Source organism: Gymnoscopelus microlampas (assembly GCF_963454915.1).
Source record: "Gymnoscopelus microlampas genome assembly, chromosome: 1".
NCBI classification, from domain to species: domain Eukaryota; kingdom Metazoa; phylum Chordata; class Actinopteri; order Myctophiformes; family Myctophidae; genus Gymnoscopelus; species Gymnoscopelus microlampas.
In genome coordinates this window covers 45,676,487-45,695,150 of record NC_139962.1, presented here as the reverse complement: position 1 = coordinate 45,695,150, position 18,664 = coordinate 45,676,487, and the positions used below count along the sequence as shown (strand labels likewise).

Genomic DNA, 18,664 nt, shown 5'->3' with positions numbered 1-18,664 from the left:
GTTCCAAAAATGTGTTTTGCTAAATTCGACCTGCTGGTGGCGCTATAACAGGCCAATGTGAAAAGGTTGGCATTTGTTCCTCGGCCTAGTGGGAATGTGCGTGTGAAATTTTACAGAAATCGCAAGCTGCGTTCATGATTTGAGGCATTTTGTTCAAAACGGACCAATCCTGCAAACTTTGGAAGCCAACCTTAGCCAATGAGGATGGAATATGGAAAATCGGACAGATCCGTGTTGATCACATGACTGTAGAGCTACTGTGTACCGATTTAGCCTGGTAAACCCTCCCTCCGGAAATCTCATTTCAATTCGATTTCAGAAAGGAGTCTGGTCTGAAACGCCTTTCTGCAATAATCGCTGTGGGCTGGAGTTGGGCGGGAGTAATACCGTTGACTGACAACCCCTTCAACCAATGATCATTTTCCCCTTCAGCCAATGAGCAGTTCATTTTGACGAGCTCCAGACTATGTGACGCAACGGGACTTTTGGGACGGCCATGCCGAAAATAGGTTGCCTTATTGGGATACATGCGTGTCACTCCCCGCCCCTGCCGGTTCTCTAAATTTATATTTTTAAATAGGCTCTGTCATGATTAATTGACCACATATATGAAGTTAAACAACTAAATTCTATCCAAACGATATCTTATAAGTAAATTCCGTGCCTCAAAAAAGAAGTTTGAAAGCGTTATAAAACTGAAAGTAAGAAGTGACGGCACTCGGACAACAACAATGGCTGCCGTTCGTCTTTTGTCGGCGGCTCTCAGGCTGCACTCGGGTTCATTCGGGCTCACTCGAACTCGCCACCTGATTGGCCAACTGTCGCTGTCAATCACAGAACAATGAGCGACGACGCTGATAGGCTCGTCGGTTCGCTGAGCAGAGCGATTATTGGAGGAAGGCGTTTCAGACCAGACTCCTTTCTGAAATCGAATTGAAATGAGATTTCCGGAGGGAGGGTTTACCAGGCTAGTACCGATTTGCATGACGTTTGGATAAAATCTGTAGGAGTAAATGGGTTTTGCACAAATCGGCCTCCTGGTGGCGCTATAACAGGCCCGTGTGAAAGATTTGGGGCAGAGGTTCTGAATTGGCACCCAGGGAGTGTGTGTGCACAGTTTTGTAGCGACCGGGCCAACGGTGCCGGATATTAGCTGCTCACAGATAGATGGACACACGGACACACGGACACACGGACACACGGACGGACAGACGGACGGACAGACAGGGGGTAAAATATACTCTCGCCACGGCTTTCGGCCTGGCGGAGACAATAAGTAACAAGTTACTTTTGGCAGGGAGTAATATGTAATAATATTACTTTTTAAACAAGTAATATATTACTGTTTTTGAGTAACTTGCCTTTGAGAACCACTGGTTTAGTGCATAAAGAACCATGTTGTCAATGTTGAGTGCCACCAAAGCTTTTAGTACAGTGGTGTAGTCAGTGGCACACTGGCCATCTGGTATAGCGGAACAAAATCCTGGTAGGCCGCCCTATCGGTATGCTGGTGGACCGTCAAAAACCCCATAAAGTTTTTACCGGCCGTCTGGCCCTGCTTGTGTCTTTACCAGCCCTCTCTGTGTGCCTGTTATCTAGGGTGCATACACACACACACACACACACACACACACACACACACACACACACACACACACACACACACACACACACACACACACACACACACACACACACACACACTAAACTGGGTTCAGTCACTGGCCATTTGCAAACAAGTTAAGCCGAGTTTTGGGGCAGATTAGTTAGGGTTGTGCCAAATCCATAACCTGAAACACCCCCCAGCCCTAACATAACTTATACATACTGTATAACACTCTATGTAAGTGGTGCCGCTACGCACACTCTTGAAGCTACTACAAAACTCTGAGAATATTTACACAATAAGTAGAAAAGGAGAAACTCCACAGTTGGTGGCCGTGTCCTCTAATATAATTCTGTGTAGGTTACTGTATGTGTACTGTGATCAAACAGGGGTGGCAGGGCCGTCCATGGCAGATGCTGTCATGTTCTCAGACAAAAAATAAATAAATAATACTAATCTTGGCAGCTGTTAATATACCCAGGCGGCCCACCCAAGTAAAGCATATTTTTACAAAACCCTTTTTTAGAATGAACTGACTGTCAAATACCGTTAGCAGCATCGTTTGTCCAGAAGATTGTATTTTGGTCCCGAACAATCAGAAACCGGTACTCAATTGGCTCTGGTTGTTTGTAACCATTCATAGTGCCCACCCATAGTTCACATGCTCACTGATGTGGACCATGAGGAACATGAAGCTGCTCACCCTCCCCACTGCGGTCCCATTGATGTGAATGGGAGCATGTGCTCCCTGCAGCCTCATGTAGTCCATGATCATCTGACAGTGAAATGGAGGTCGTTAACCTGACAACAGGAAGTCAGGGCTCTCATTTCCTCTCTCATCATTGACTGTGATCAGGCAAATGACAGCGGTGTCGTCTGATAACCTTATGATGGAGTTTGAGCAATATGCAGCCACACGGTCGTGAGTGAACAGGGAGTTTGGGCGGGGGTTGAACGCTAAGTAGCTAGTTTGGAGGAGATGTTGGTGCCAATTTGAACCACCTGGGGTCTGTCTGTCAGGTCGACGATTCAGTTGCACAGGGTGGTGTTGAGTCATGTCCTTGAGCTTGGAGGGTGTTGAATGGTGTTGAATGCTGAGCTGTATCATTAAACAGCATTCTCACATATCTGCTCCTCAGTTCCAGGTGGGAAAGGGCAGTGTGGAGGATGAGGGCGTGAACGTAGTCCATTGACCTGTTTTGCCCGTAAGCAAACTCTGCTGGGTCTAGTAGTGAAGTGGTTTTCAAAGTGCAGCCTCCAGGGGGCGCAAGGGGGAACCCCATTAATGAATAAGAGTTGTGTACCAGCTCAACCACTTTCAACCGTTGTTATGTCATTATTGTTTTTTTTTTTAAAGGCTGATCTACTAGCTCCCAACGTGTGCATTGCGACGCATTGTGAGCTTGTAGATCACCTAATTTCTTGTATTGATATTTTTTAATCCATTTCGAAATAGGGGAAGCCACAGCCTGAGGCACGGGACAGGGATGATGGTGGTCTCTTTGAAACATGCAGGGAATACAGACTGGAGCAGTTAAGTGACATGTGAAGTCGTCTGCCAGTTGGTCCATGCACACCTTGTGGGCTGGACGGCCGGGGATGCCGTCTGGGGCCAGGTGCCTTGTGTGGGTTAATCTTTTTGAAGGTTTTACACTCATCTGCAATGACTGGAGTATTATCTTCAAAGCGTGCATATTGTAGAAGGTGTTAACCACTTAAACCCATATTTCACTGACCTGGGCCTCCTTTTTCCTCCTCTACACCAAATCTCTTTAGCGAAAATAGCCTATTGGTTATTTTATTCTCTTAAACCCTATGTATACTTAAAGGGCAAGACCACTTTGGTAGAGGTTTGGGTTGTGTATTTACCTTGCCATGATGTAACTCCAAAGGTGGGCAAGAAATCAAAAATAATTGCTCCATTGATTAGAAATTGATAATTCAAAATATGCTCCTCATTGACTTACATTGTATGGTAAAACAGCTCTCAAAGTCACTCTTTTAGCACATAAACAAACGCAAACAAAGTTGATTCAGACAATATAGAACATCACCAAACCCAGTACTGTTTTTTTTATTTTTATAAAAATGTCAACTTCCTGTTGATTTTGCCATTTTTAATAAGTAGAAAACCTGGACTGGATCCGCGGATCCGGATCCAGATCTTCAAATAGTAAAATCAACAGGAAGTTGACATTTTTATAAAAAAAAAGAACAGTACTGGGTTTGGTGATGCTCTATATTGTCTGAATCAGCTATGTTTAGGTTTGTTTATGTGCTAAAAGAGTGACTTTGAGAGCTGTTTGACCGCACAATGTAAGTCAATGAGGAGCATATTTTGAATTATCAATTTCTAATCAATGGAGCAATTATTTTAGATTTCTTGTCCACCTTTGGAGTTACATCATGGCAAGGTAACTACACAACCCAAACCTCTAACAAAGTGGTCTTACCCTTTAATTGGTCAGGGTCCCCCAGGGGTCTGTATTTGGCCCCCTCCGTTTTCCACTCCACACCAAATCTCTTTGCTGAAAATAGCCTATTGACTATTTTCGCAGCATGTTAACCTATTATGAAATGCCCAGAGTAGGGACTCGCGGATACCTGTGGTTAAATTAATCTGGGATAGATGTAGACAGTACACCACAGTGCTGTCTACCTTTGTAATCTGCGATGTGAGCTCTTTGGGGAGATAAAACGGATGGTACCTGATCATGTGATCCGTTTGAGAACCATACATTGTTAATGACTCTGTTGTCTGATTGTGACGGTGAATGTAGTGACCCTCTAGCCCGATAGCGTAGTTGGGAACTTACATGATTACATGAAAACCATAGCGTTGTAGTTCATTCATTTTTTTAAAAGCTTCAGTCCCACCGTATTTACTTCATTGTATGACAAATAGTGAAAATCATTACTTTATTTCTTTTCACATTTTCTTTCAAGTGTGCCAAAATCGCAGACATTTTGGACACAAAGAACTGTCCAAATGCACAAATGACAGAAGAAAAAGTTGTTAAAGCCCATTACCCGGACTGAACAGATGGATTTTCAGACGACTTGGCTCTAAAAGCTGTTGTCAAATACCTAAAATTGGCACTGAATGATTGGTCTGTTTGTAATATCCAGTCCTCAGCATGTTGCATTGTGGGTTGACAGTCAGAAAGCTACAGATTGACAGACACTGGAGGGGGTTGTTGGTTCAAATCTCATGGGCTCACCAGTTTAGCACAGGTGGGTTTGTTAGATGATGGTGCCTTGCTTCAGGGCACAGGGGGATCAGCAGGGTTGTTAGCTCATTATCGCAGTCATCAGATGCCACCCACCGCTGAAGTGCCCTTGAGCAGGGCACTTAACACCCTACATCGTTCCTGCAGTGCTATATATACACATGTATGTGTGTCTGATATTTTGCTCTCTTTTACTCTGTGTGTGTGTGTGTGTGTGTGTGTGTGTGTGTGTGTGTGTGTGTGTGTGTGTGTGTGTGTGTGTGTGTGTGTGTGTGTGTGTGTGTGTGTGTGTGTGTGTGTGTGTGTGTGTGTGTGTGTGTGTGTGTCACAGTGGGTAGCCTACTCTCCCAGAGGCAGGAGAACCATAATTCCCTTTCAAGCTAAAATCAGTGTGTGTGTGTGTATCTGCTCAAAGCTGTGAGAATGAATGTCTCTCCTCCTTCCAACCCTCCCTCCTCCTTTTATTCCTCCTCTCCTACAGTATGCAAGCATGAATCATCCATCCCCCCTCTTTCTCCTCTCCTCTAATTTTCTGTATTTCCAATCCTCTACAAAAGGTGTGTACCTACAGCCAGATACTGTAGGTAGTTAGCAAGTAGCCTTGTGGCCCATAGGTCAGGAGCCTATCTCCTGTTTCCATAGGGTGAGGCAGCTTAATGTACAAGTACACCCCCTGGACAGGACACAAGTATGTTGTAGGGACTTAAAGGACGACTTCACCCGCTTTCAACCTATCTTCATGTAATTGGCCTTCAGCAGGCTGTGTCTCAGAGGAGGGTTGTGGACAGTTCAGAATCCTGCCTACCAGTGACATCATCGATGGGAATCCAAGCTATATAAACTGCAGGCTTTCTATTCCTGGAAAGCTTTAATGCTACAATAGAAGCCATCGTTCTTGCGTTAATAGAAAAAATATATATATACATATATATTTGTATCTTGTTTGAAAAAAAAAGACCTGCCTAACGATGATGTCACTGGTAGGCGGGTTTCTGAACTGTCCACAGCCCTCCTCTGAGACACAGACCGAGTAGATTTTTTTTTCACCATTCTATCATGAGCATTAGTGTGGACCATTTAGTATATGAAAATGGGTTAAGTCGTCCTTTAACACCAAACCAACCCTTGATGCTGAATGCCAAGCAGGGAAACATTGGGTTCCAATTTTATAGTCTTTGGTATGGGTATATGACTCAGCTAGGGATTGAACACCAACCTCTCAGTCTCAGGGCGGACACTCTAACCAGAGGCCACTGAGCCAGGCAATTATCTAAAATGATCATGAATTATCAAACAGCCTAACATTACATATTGTATCTTGGGGCGGCCATAGCTGAGTGGTTAGTGAGCCTGCCTAGGGAGCCAGAGTCCCTGGTTGCCCCAGGTTCGATTCCTGGCCATCCCAGCATATGTGTCGATGAAATGAAATTTGTCCCTGAGCAAGACTCTTAACCCCTTATTGCTCACAGGTTTTCATTGGAAACAAGACCGCAAGGACTTTCATGAACAACCTGTTAAAAGGAATTATCCTTATCCTTATCTCTACCGTAAGCAAGGGCAACCTCAATTTCCCTCGAGAATAAAGGTTTGATATTCATTTAATTGAAAACTAATTTAATAATAATAATAATAATAATAATAATAATAATAATAAGAGTAATAATAATAGTAGTTGATATTATCGTTATTATTATTTTAGTCTGGAAAAAAAACAACTTGAAAGAAAAACAAAAAATAAACACCTAGCTTGTCAGCCAGCCTTGTCTTATTCTTTGCCTTTGGCAGAAAATGGAGAGAATTTTCTTGGCATACCTGTCGAGTTTGAGTAAATTTCAAGAATTCTATTGCAGCAGTGCCAGAATTTCGGCAGTGATGCAGCTGCCTCTATGGTATGTACTGTAGGAGAAACACCAGGTCTGTGTACCACTCATCATCGACAACAAAACTTCTGACAAGGCTACTGTACTATGCCCTCTGTCTTGTCTTATATGTGTCTATCTATGTCTGTCCTTGTTCTATTAGGTTAGCCAGAGATATAGTTTCGCTATATTATTCTTTAACTGTGTGCTTTTTTCTTTTGTTGCAATGATAGAATGTTACTCTTTCACTGCCCGTGTGTGTGTGTGTGTGTGTGTGTGTGTGTGTGTGTGTGTGTGTGTGTGTGTGTGTGTGTGTGTGTGTGTGTGTGTGTGTGTGTGTGTGTGTGTGTGTGTGTGTGTGTGTGTGTGTGTGTGTGTGTGTGTGTGTGTGTGCGTGTGTGTGTTTCTCTCTCTCTGCCACTAGACTCTTGAGTTATCTTCTGTCCATTTAGTTGAATCAGTGTCTCTGATATAGAGTTATAGGAGACAAACTTGAAACAAACTTGAAAAAAACACTAGGCTCTCAGAATGACGAACTGGACACATAGTTTCAGCCAGAGACATTATAGAACCACAAGTGTTTGGTGAATCTAGTATTGGCACATTGCGACTGGAAGTACAATTTCACATTTAGGAAAATTATACTGAAACTCTTGGTATCACTTGCTATGCATCCAGCTTGCTATGCTATAATGCTTTAGTAACATACTTAAAATGCATTTTAATCTACTTATAACACTATATAATTATACTTATAATAACTCATATAAGTATAATTGGGGGGGCGGAACGGTCACCCTGTTTGAGGCATGGAAATAAACTTTAATTTCCAGTTGAGGCAGATCTTAGACTCTGCAAAATGGATATTGAATGGGTTTCATGGCTCGGAGCATATCTGAATTACTCAACCCCACAAACAGCCATGCAAACAAAAGAAAGATGCTAATGATTGAAGTTCGAAGGTTTTGCTGTGAGAGCAGTGTTCCATTAGAGCTTTAGTTTCTGTCAATATGACTATCAGTCAGTCAACAGAGTAACACAATACACTGTGTAATACAGTGTGTTCATTTAACTTTGACCCTAACAGTTACAAATGGATATTGTGCTGCTACCCTGAACAGGGCTCCCTGTTCTCGTATCTCCTGCATAAATAAAGGTCAAATAAAGAAAGAAAATTAACACTCAGGATTTTACTGTGTAGATTAGGCTCAGAATGCATACATTTACATGAGTTGGTTCAAAGTAATCCTGCCATACCAGAAAAATTCCAATGCTCTTTTTAACCCTACTAGCGAGAGATTGCAGGGCTCTAAGGTTGGCAATGTCAGTTTACTATTTCAAACCATTTTGGTCCTAGACTTGAATTTGGATCTAGCTAGCCTACTTTCTGGGTGATTATTGGTTAGTCAAACTTTTGAAAATCACTTGCACATTACTCTTATGCGGATAGGCTTCAGGTTTGATAGAGAACATGGGGCTCTAACAACGGCTATGCCGGTCGACTCAGTCACTTTGATCCTGTTGGGCGTGAGGAGCAGCGCGGGCTCTAGGGGGTGCTTGCTTTTAAACTCTTAATCCTCTTTAAAGGCTGAAAACGGTTTCTTGTGTCTATGTTTTACTCTCCGTTTGTCAACAGGTTATTTCGCTGAGCACAGTTAAACACGCACGCACCCATGCCATCACCTTGGGAGCTGCCTAGTACAACTAAAGGCTCCTAGTATTATCCACAGTTAAGAGTCAGGTCAGGTCAAGTGATTGTCTTTAATGCTTTACCAGAATAGTAGCTGAGAGGAAGGAAAGTGCTTCTTGGATCAGTGGTTCTCTGAAGATCTCAGATGTATCCTATCCTTAGCCTTGAGAGGAGTCAAGGCATGCTTAGAGGTCAGCCTGCAGCTGGATAGAGTAGTATAATGACTGTCAGGTACGTACATGGTACATGCAGTAGGATGGTAGATGGACACAGTCCAGGTACATGCAGTAGGATGGTAGATGGACACAGTCCAGGTACATGCAGTAGGATGGTAGATGGACACAGTCCAGGTACATGCAGTAGGATGGTAGATGGACACAGTCCAGGTACATGCAGTAGGATGGTAGATGGACACAGGTACATGCAGGATGGTAGATGGACACAGGTACATGTAGTAGGATGGTAGATGGACACAGGTACATGTAGTAGGATGGTAGATGGACACAGGTACATGTAGTAGGATGGTAGATGGACACAGGTACATGTAGTAGGATGGTAGATGGACACAGGTACATGTAGTAGGATGGTAGATGGACACAGGTACATATAGTAGGATGGTAGATGGACACAGGTACATGTAGTAGGATGGTAGATGGACACAGGTACATATAGTAGGATGGTAGATGGACACAGGTACATGTAGTAGGATGGTAGATGGACACAGGTACATATAGTAGGATGGTAGATGGACACAGGTACATATAGTAGGATGGTAGATGGACACAGGTACATGTAGTAGGATGGTAGATGGACACAGGTACATATAGTAGGATGGTAGATGGACACAGGTACATGTAGTAGGATGGTAGATGGACACAGGTACATATAGTAGGATGGTAGATGGACACAGGTACATATAGTAGGATGGTAGATGGACACAGGTACATGCAGTAGGATGGTAGATGGACACAGGTACATGCAGTAGGATGGTAGATGGACACAGGTACATATAGTAGGATGGTAGATGGACACAGGTACATGCAGTAGGATGGTAGATGGACACAGGTACATGCAGTAGGATGGTAGATGGACACAGGTACATATAGTAGGATGGTAGATGGACACAGGTACATGCAGTAGGATGGTAGATGGACACAGGTACATGCAGTAGGATGGTAGATGGACACAGGTACATATAGTAGGATGGTAGATGGACACAGGTACATGCAGTAGGATGGTAGATGGACACAGGTACATGCAGTAGGATGGTAGATGGTACATGCAGGAGGATGGTAGATGGACACAGGTACACGTCTGGTTTTTAGCTCTCTGGCGCCTGAATTTCCCCTACGGGATCAATAAAGGTATCTAAGATAGCCTGCTCCCTATCCCGTTTAATTAATGTATTTGCAAATTATTGGTTTGCACACCTGTCAAATATGATATTTGATAAGGTCGGACTACAAGCTAGATTAAAAGATGTTCATTTGAATCTTTTTACTGATACTGTACTGTATGTGCGTCACGATAACAACTCGCATATAAGCATTAATTCCTGTTGTGTGTTGTGCTACATAATTTCTTTCTTTCTTTCTTTCTTTCTTTCTTTCTTTTTTTCCCTTTCATTCTTTCTTTTAATGAGAAAGATACTACTAACAACATAATAGATTAAAAACAAGTTCATTGAAATCAGATCATCCTTTTGTATAGTTTATGGTATTATGAGGTCTGGAAAAGATCTTTATTGGTCCATGACAGCGTTTCGATTCTTCTTCAGGTCATTTCTTACATGCACACCTGCTCATTTTAAGCCCTTTGTCTTGTGTTTATGATGCGTCTTGAAATCTGATATAATGTAACGCTCTTATATAATTCATGGTTTTCATGATGGGTCTTGAAATCAGATAATTTAACCCACTTAAATAATTTTGCTTACGTTTTTTGGGCGGCAGTGGCTCAGGGGGTAGAGCGGCCATCCGGGAATCGGAAAGTCCCTGGTTTGATCCTCGGCTCTGCAGGCTGTCACCTGGTTAAGTGTCCCTGAGCAAGTAACTTAACTCCCAACTGCTCCCCTGTGCGCTCACTTGAAGCGAGCTACTGCTGGCTTGGTGCAGAGAAGTCCCCTCTGGGATCTCTACAAATATCCTTTTCTTTTTTTCTTCATATAATAATGTATCTCTCTTGCGTACTCTCTCGTATATAGCTTTATGGTTGGCTTATAGTTTTAATAGTAGGTCTTGAAATCAGATACAACTTTAACTCGTATAGATTATGTTTTTCATATCGGGTCTTGAAATCAGATTGAATGTAATTATTGTGTAGCTCATGGTTTTAATAAAGGGTCTTGTGAATTGCTGCCATCACAGAGTACACAGACAGAAGAAGTAAGACAAGCTGACTAACTGCCTGGTTAGCTCGTTAACTAACTGATTGATTGATTGGCTCACATTGAATCACTTCCCTAATGATTTAACCACTTAACTATTTTACTAAAATAGTTATGTGGTTAAATCCCCCCAGGGGTCTGTACTTGGCCCTTTCCTTTTTCCCTCTATACCAAATCTCTCTGATGAAATAGCCAATCTACAAGCTTACAATGTGTCGAATTGCGACGCTTTGGGCACATCTGCTATTTCCGCAGAATGTTTCCCTTATATGACATGCCCAGAATAGGGATGCTAGGGTTTATGTGGTTACACCCTAATCCTAACCCTAATAACAGGCTTGCCAGATGACTCACTGGTTAAGCTTGCTGACTGATTGGCGTGGATGACTAGTTTGCAGCCTGGCAGGATAAAATTGGTCTCATATTCAAAGCACAACTCACTGATTCCATATAAATGTCAAACAGCTGCAGGATTAAAGTGTGTTTGTGACAGGTAGAGAAAGAAGAAGAGAAAGAGAGAGAGGTAGACGGACCAACTGAGGGAGGGGGCAGACGCACAGAGAGGCAGGAAGGCACGAGAGAGAGAAGCAGATGGAGAGAAAGTTAGATAGATGGAGAGAAAGAAATAGAGGGATAAGTAATCATGTAGCTCCATCAGTGCATTGACAGCTAGAAGATTACTGCTCATCACCTGAACGACTTGACGGACAACCTTCGTATGTGTGTGTGCGCGCTTGCACGCTTGTGTGCATGTGCATGTGCGTGTGTGAAATCCCTCAGCCGTGTCCTGTTCTATCCTCAATTTGCTACACAAATCACAGAGCTAACTCCCAGAGAGAGAAGGGGGATATTGAACGATGCAGAGAGAGTGTCAGGTGTTACTTTCTGTGTGTTTAGAATGTGAAGAGTAGTATCAAAAAGTGTGTTTTGAAGACAACACAAAATGGCAGAAAATATTGGGGTGTGGCCTACATGGGGAGTTGCATCATGAGAAAACGTTTGACTGTACGACCTACGATTCAAGGCTTATAGGCCAAAACGTGAAGGGTCTTGTTTTAGCGCCACCATGAGGCCGAATTGAAAGATTTGGATTCTTCCTTGAAAACTGAAACAGCAACTGCTGGAGTCACATATTTCGATAGGTCACCAATGTTGGTGTAGATCACCTGTCTAATTACAGTATGCTTTTAAATGCCTTTTTGGCAAAATATATGCTTTATGTAAAGCACCTTCAATTGCATTTGTATAATATGCTATAAAAAATAAACTTTCTTTGCTGCACATACTCATACACGTCACGTGTATATGTCAGTCCAACATCAAATAATGTATTCCCCTACATGTTTGGTTAAGCTTTCATCAAGGCCGCAGCTCCATAGCCACCATGCTGCTCCATAGTTCTTGTCAAGTCAATTTTCCAGCTAACCCTGAGATGTTGAACATCACCACCATGGCGATGTTGAGGAGAGCGCTCTGTTGAAATATTAGTGGCATTCTCAGACTCACCACACATGCCTGTATCCCTCTTTCATCTTGGCCTGTCCTTGACCTGGCCCTATATCCTTCTCTCTCAACGCCTGTTTCATTCAGTTTTTAAGATACTTCTCTTCTCCACCCCTCTCTCTCTCTCTCTCTCTCTCTCTCTCTCTCTCTCTCTCTCTCTCTCTCTCTCTCTCTCTCTCTCTCTCTCTCTCTCTCTCTCTCTCTCTCTCTCTGTCTGTCAATTTTCAGTTCAATGGGAAGGTCAGTCTGTCTGTCTGTCTGTCTCTCTGTGTGTGTGTGTGTGTGTGTGTGTGTGTGTGTGTGTGTGTGTGTGTGTGTGTGTGTGTGTCTGTCTGTCTGTCTGTCTGTCTGTCTGTCTGTCTGTCTGTCTGTCTGTCTGTCTGTCTGTCTGTCTGTCTGTCTGTCTGTCTGTCTGTCTGTCTGTCTGTCTGTCTGTCTGTCTGTCTGTCTGTCTGTCTGTCCTGAATGACTTTGCGTTGAGTTCAGAGAAGTAAAACGATTGCATTTCTTCCCTTCAGTGTTGTCATTGTTCTCTACTTGGATCAATTGGTTATTCTCTTTTTTTCCCCACTCTCCCTTTTTATCCCTATACTCTGTCTGTCCTTCATTTTTTTATTTCTGTCTCATTCTCATTCTCCCTGTCTGTCTCCGTGTGTCAGTCTCTCTCTCTCTTTCTCTGTGTACATATCTCTCTCACCCTGAAACCCCAGCTTTCTTCTGTAAGTCAGCCATTCATATGAGAATTAGTATGAAGCCATTGTACCCAGACTCATTATCCTTACTGCTTTGATTCCTGCTAAAATTGAATGGCGTTTGAACAGCCCCCTCACTCCCCTATTTCTATTTCTCTTTCACCTCCCATTGTCAAAATGTCTGTCTGTCTTCACCTCTAACTCCTGGTTTTAATGTCTATATTTTCTCTCAAAAAAGCTTGAGAGCGTATTTCCATTGTGGTTCTTGTGTGCAAACGTATGTGTGTAAACGGAATGCTGTGTGTGTGTGTGTGTGTGTGTGTGTGCGTGTGCGTGTGCGTGTGCGTGTGTGTGTGTGTGTGTATGGGGGGGGGGGGGGGGGGGGGGGGCAGAGACATACACAAACTATACAAGACAACTAAAATAGGAAAATAAATTGAAACTAGAAAAAGTGCTCTTCGGAGCACAGATCTCCGCCAGGTCAGGTACGTTATTGTGGCCTCCTGGTGGCGCTATAACAGGCCAATGTGAAAAGGGTGCCATTTCTTCTTAGGCCTTTCGCGGCAATCAGACACTGCATTCATGATTTGAGGCATTTTGTTCCAAAAACGTGTTTTGCTAAATTAGACCTGCTGGTGGCGCTATAACAGGCCAATGTGAAAAGGGTGGCATTTTTTCCTCGGCCTAGTGGGAATGTGAGTGTGAAATTTCACCGAAATCGTAAGCTGCGTTCATGATTTGAGGCATTTTGTTCAAAATGGACCAATCCTGCAAACTTTTGAAGCTCAACATTTTCTCAGGTATAATGCCACTAGAACTGGGCAATACATTAATATTATACCTATATCATGATATGAGACTATTTATCGTCTGGTATTTGGATATCGTAATATCGTGAAACTTTTTAAACTGTGCATTCTTACCTGAGGCAGTGCTTGAACTTTAATTTGATGTCAAAACGGGCAGGATCTATACCAGGACATTCTCTTTTATTAGGTTACAGAGATGTAAAACTCCTGGCATGTACAGCTGTACAGTTCACCTTCACTTATATACAGTATTTCACTTTTGATGAGATCACTGCAGCAGTTCTTTGATTCCTTGTATTGATCGGTCCATCAATTAACCACTTAAACGGGTACAACGGCATAACCAGGTGCATGGGGCATGCATTCCCAATTTGCATCGTTCCCGACTTGCATCGTTCCTGAGTAGAGTATATCGCTGATTCACCATTATATTGCTGATTCACCATTAACAAGCGAGTTGTGGTCCAGCATCAGCTCCACTGCTCCAGATGGAGAAAGCCAGCAGCCATGTCAGACAGGAGAGAAATGACAGCCGGGGAGGAGAAACACTGACATTCGATGTTCATTTGACAGCTTGTCCCGTAAGATCGATGCATTTTAAATGATAAATACACCATACAGTTGGTCAATCTTGATTAATTTCACATTCATTAGTTTAAAACTTTATCAATATTCTTTACTTTTTATAGAGTTTACATCCCTGTCAATCACACGACGGCCCCCACTTCCCCCCTTCTGTTTTTTTTCTTTCTTTTTTCAGCAGAAAAGCACTATTAGACAGAGCCATTTCTTCATATAAAAAAAGCGCCTAGTGGGAACATACCCTTTGTCAGTATTGTTTCAGCAGTCTCTCCTATAATCCACTGTGGATCTTTGCTACTTATTATTATTCAACTACTTTTATTTGAAGTTCATGATTAAAATATTGAGGAGGATGTGACCTCCCAATCTGCTATAGTCCTCTGTTCTCAGAGCAGCTAGTGCACACTTCTGTACGCCATTCTCTAAAGCCTATTTTGGTTTTTGCCTCTAATGTGCTCCCTGTTTGGTTCTATCGACAACTACTGTATGCACCTCTCCACCTAACTTCGTGTTTCATCGTTTGCAGCCTTTTGTACTCCCACAAACCCCCTAGCCCCGCCCAACTTATATAACCCTCCTCTCCCCATCTAAGTTATATTAAGTCCAGTGGGGGTGTTTAAGCACAACTGTGATCGGCAATCCAAAGCCGACTTCTCTGCTCTGGTTCTCTTCTACCACCACATACAGTGTGATTTCCAATGGCTGCATTCCGGTAAAATCTTTAGTGTTCTTTTAGCACCGAGAGTGTAGAAATTGACCCGAATAGACCTGCAGAGTTAAATGAACACCAAGATTTTACTGTGTATGTTTATGTGCACATTAATAACCACATGTTAACCAGTCTGACTCATTTTAGTATCTCAACAGAGAACAAATTCATAATCAGGGGGATTGCATAACACTGGTAACATGCCCTCTCATCTGTTTTTTATTGAATTGGTCATATAAACACCATCATTTGACTCTGATTTAAAGCTTTTTTTATTTATTTTTGTAAATTCTTTGAATGTCTCAGAGAGACAGTTGACCCAGGATGCATCAGTGCTTTGTTTTGTCAAACGACATGTCAAGTGGTGGTGGTGAAATCAAGGATTTTTTAAGCAACTGTGAAACAATTTTCAAGAATACCCCCCGATGTTGTAACGCATAGATTGAGTAAGACAAGGGCCAGACTAGAAATGTGCACCCAGTAGAGCACAAATCTGCCTGCACCCATGCTCTAATAATAATAATAATAGTGATGTTTGCTACATTTCAAGGTTTCTTTATTGTTATGTCTTGTTTACAGTTACATACGAGTACAATTATTTAATTATTTCATTGTCAATTAATTTGTTCATTCTCTGTTCATTGTTTAACTCACTCACATCTTTCTCTCTGTCTGGCGCGTATGATGACAATGTTTTGGTGTTGTGCACAAGTACTGTATGAAAAGGCACTTGAGGGAAAGGGATACAATAAAGGATTCTAATTACATTATCACAGAGCAACCAGAGTAGACAAGGCTATATGGAGAGAACACATCGAGAAGTAGTGTGGCATGTCTTTGGTACAAACCTACAATAACAATGTTATAGCCTGCCCTAATATGTTGCAATATGCAGTATGTGTGCGCTACCCTGTAATTCTAAACAAATGTGTCAGTCAGCTTTTGCTGTAATAGATACAGTCTGATTTGTTAATACCTTGTGTCATGCACGTGTTTGTGATCGACTAGTTCCGGTCCATAGCCAGGCGGGACGCTGTCCCGCCTACCCTGTAGCCTTTATACCATAACATGGCCCTTCCCATAACCTTGGATAAACGGTCAATACACAACACACACAGGATCTCCTGGTGGAGATAATAAGTTAAGAGAAGTACTATTTGCTTTATGGGATGTGTTGCGTTATTGAATTGTCATTTATTGGGCTCAGTGCACCTAGTTATTTTTGGTTGATGTTCTCTTCACCTCAATATCCCCGATTCCCACCACACACCCCCGCCCGGCCCTCCCGCCTCAAAGGAAAGAAAGAAAGAGAGTAATCTGGCAAAATGCTCAAAATAACTGATGTTGCTCACATTGCATCATATCAGTGTCGACTACAAATAAATACAAAATAAATCTATGTTGATCCAGGGGGTTGTTATTGAGATGTAAATATATACACAAGCGAACAATGCGTCGCAAAGAGATTTGGTGTAGACAGAAAAAAGCGGTCCACGTACAGAGACAACTCAGGTCTAGTTTACTGAGTCTAGAGGGTTTAAGTGGTTAAGGCATACTATTACCTTGACCTGATTATTCTCAATCAATGGGCTATTGTGTGCTTTTACAGTAAACCATGTCATTTTTCCGGTTCAAACCGAGCATGTGGAATGTCAAACTGGAGAATTCAGCATTCTAATGTTGTCAGAGTTTTTGCCAACCTCTGTGTCCATTGCCGGTGGATGATTTGATGCGGCGTAGCACTGCGGCTTATTACTGGCGTGTCTTTAAATCATTTATTCTATTGTCTTTCATGTTGCAGGTTCGTTGGGGGTTGACGCTGCCCTCTTTTCCCATCAATAGTGGATCTAGTGTGGTATGGCGGTTCACTGCGCGTTTTTATTCAAATACTTTATTCTTTTTTTCACAGGTTGTCAGGGTTCATGTTGCCCTCCCCTACAGTCAGCACTGGATCCATACTGGCTCTGTGGTTTACCACCGACTTCGCTGTCAGCGCACAGGGCTTCAAGGCTGTATATGAAGGTAAGGGTGTGTGTGTGTGTGTGTGTGTGTGTGTGTGTGTGTGTGTGTGTGTGTGTGTGTGTGTGTGTGTGTGTGTGTGTGTGTGTGTGTGTGTGTGTGTGTGTGTGTGTGTGTGTGTGTGTGTGTTTGTGTATATGTGTGTAGGAGTAGGAGTATGCACACATTTGTGTATTATGTATGCAGGTAAGTGTTTACTGTATTTCAAACACGAGAGCAACTCTGCCAACACTGAGGGAATTCAAGAACTAAAATGAAGAAAAAACACTGATCATAATATTCTCAAATACAAAAACACAAGTACTTTTTAAACATTTAGAACTAATGCTGCCTTTAATCTCTCATCTTTTATTCATATGCCGATGATCAAGTGTGTGTGTGTTTATTGTTTATTGAAAAGAGAGAGAGAGAGAGAGAGAGAGGGAGAGAGAAGAAAGTGATTATGTCCCTCCACTTGCTGCCAACACAACACTCACACACAGTGCTACCAATTTTCGCACTAGGATATCTCTCTAGGTCGTCCTCGGACGAGCCCTCCATCACACTCTCCAGTCATCTCGATCCTCCAGACATTTGGCAAACACGTCAGTACTATCCAGCGCTGCATCTCATTCTCTTGGCCGCTATCTTCTCACTCACCCTTGGTAGCCCCCCATGCAGATACCTGTTACAGTAAGAATCCTGGTTGATGTTTAGTACTGCACGTGGCATTCTGGTGTAGTGATGCGATGCGAGAGTGCTCCTGAATCGCTGCCTATGTAGGTTGCTTGGCTCCCACAGTGTCAGTTTGCTTTGTATAGCATTCATCCAGAGGCTTTAGGGTCCAGCATTTACAGCTGTATAGGAGAACGGACTCTACAGTCGCTGAGAAGAAGCAGGGTATGATATGGCTCCCGTCCACTGATGGCTTAAGTGCATGATCCAGGACTAAGAGGAAGGGGGCGAGGTTTGTCCCCTTGCAACAGCCCCGCCAGGATGTTGAACTGTTGCCGTCTTGAATCATTACTTTGGCTCTTGTACCAGTGTACATGGCTCCTATGGCCCTGAGTAGGTTGGGAGGAACAACATAAGCCTTGAGTATCTTTATCAGCATGCTTCTGGGTATTGGATCATATGCCTTTTTGAAATCAATAAAGCACAGCACCACTAGGCTTGGGTCAGTATTGGACCGGTTCTTACAGTTCCAACTGAAATACAACATTTCGATGCTTCATCTCGCCTGAGTTGTCAATTTGCAGGCAGGGAGTGTGCAGGTAGGTAGATACCGACTAAGCCAGTGAAGAAGAAAAAACCCAGTGGCTAATGCAGTACTGCCGGGGGCACCAAAACAGCCTAATGATCATCATGCACTCACACCAAAGTGATACTGTTCAATACATTGCATCAAACAAACATCACATAGGCCTCTGTGGAAACCCAGCACTGCTATGAATGGCAATGTTCATTTACTTTTATCGCTGGTCTGGTTATGTTTTATCCCTGCTTCTGATCAGACTGTAAATGTAGACGGTCTGATATGTTTGATAATATCACAATTTGACAGTTTAATAAAACCGCTAAGCTACAGTTAACCACATAA

At 42.7% G+C, this 18,664-nt stretch overlaps 1 protein-coding gene across 1 annotated transcript in view; it reads left to right on the top strand.

Annotated features, from left to right (window-relative positions):
• The window catches only part of LOC311051108 (CUB and sushi domain-containing protein 1-like), a gene marked incomplete at its 3' end in the record, with an annotated part of 707,106 nt that overhangs the window by 204,347 nt on the left and 484,095 nt on the right, over positions 1–18,664 (top strand). Inside the window, exon 3 of the mRNA XM_084065507.1 lies at positions 16,976–17,088. Within this exon, the coding sequence (XP_083921633.1) occupies positions 16,976–17,088 (113 nt within the window). The remainder of the gene's footprint in view (positions 1–16,975; positions 17,089–18,664) is intronic.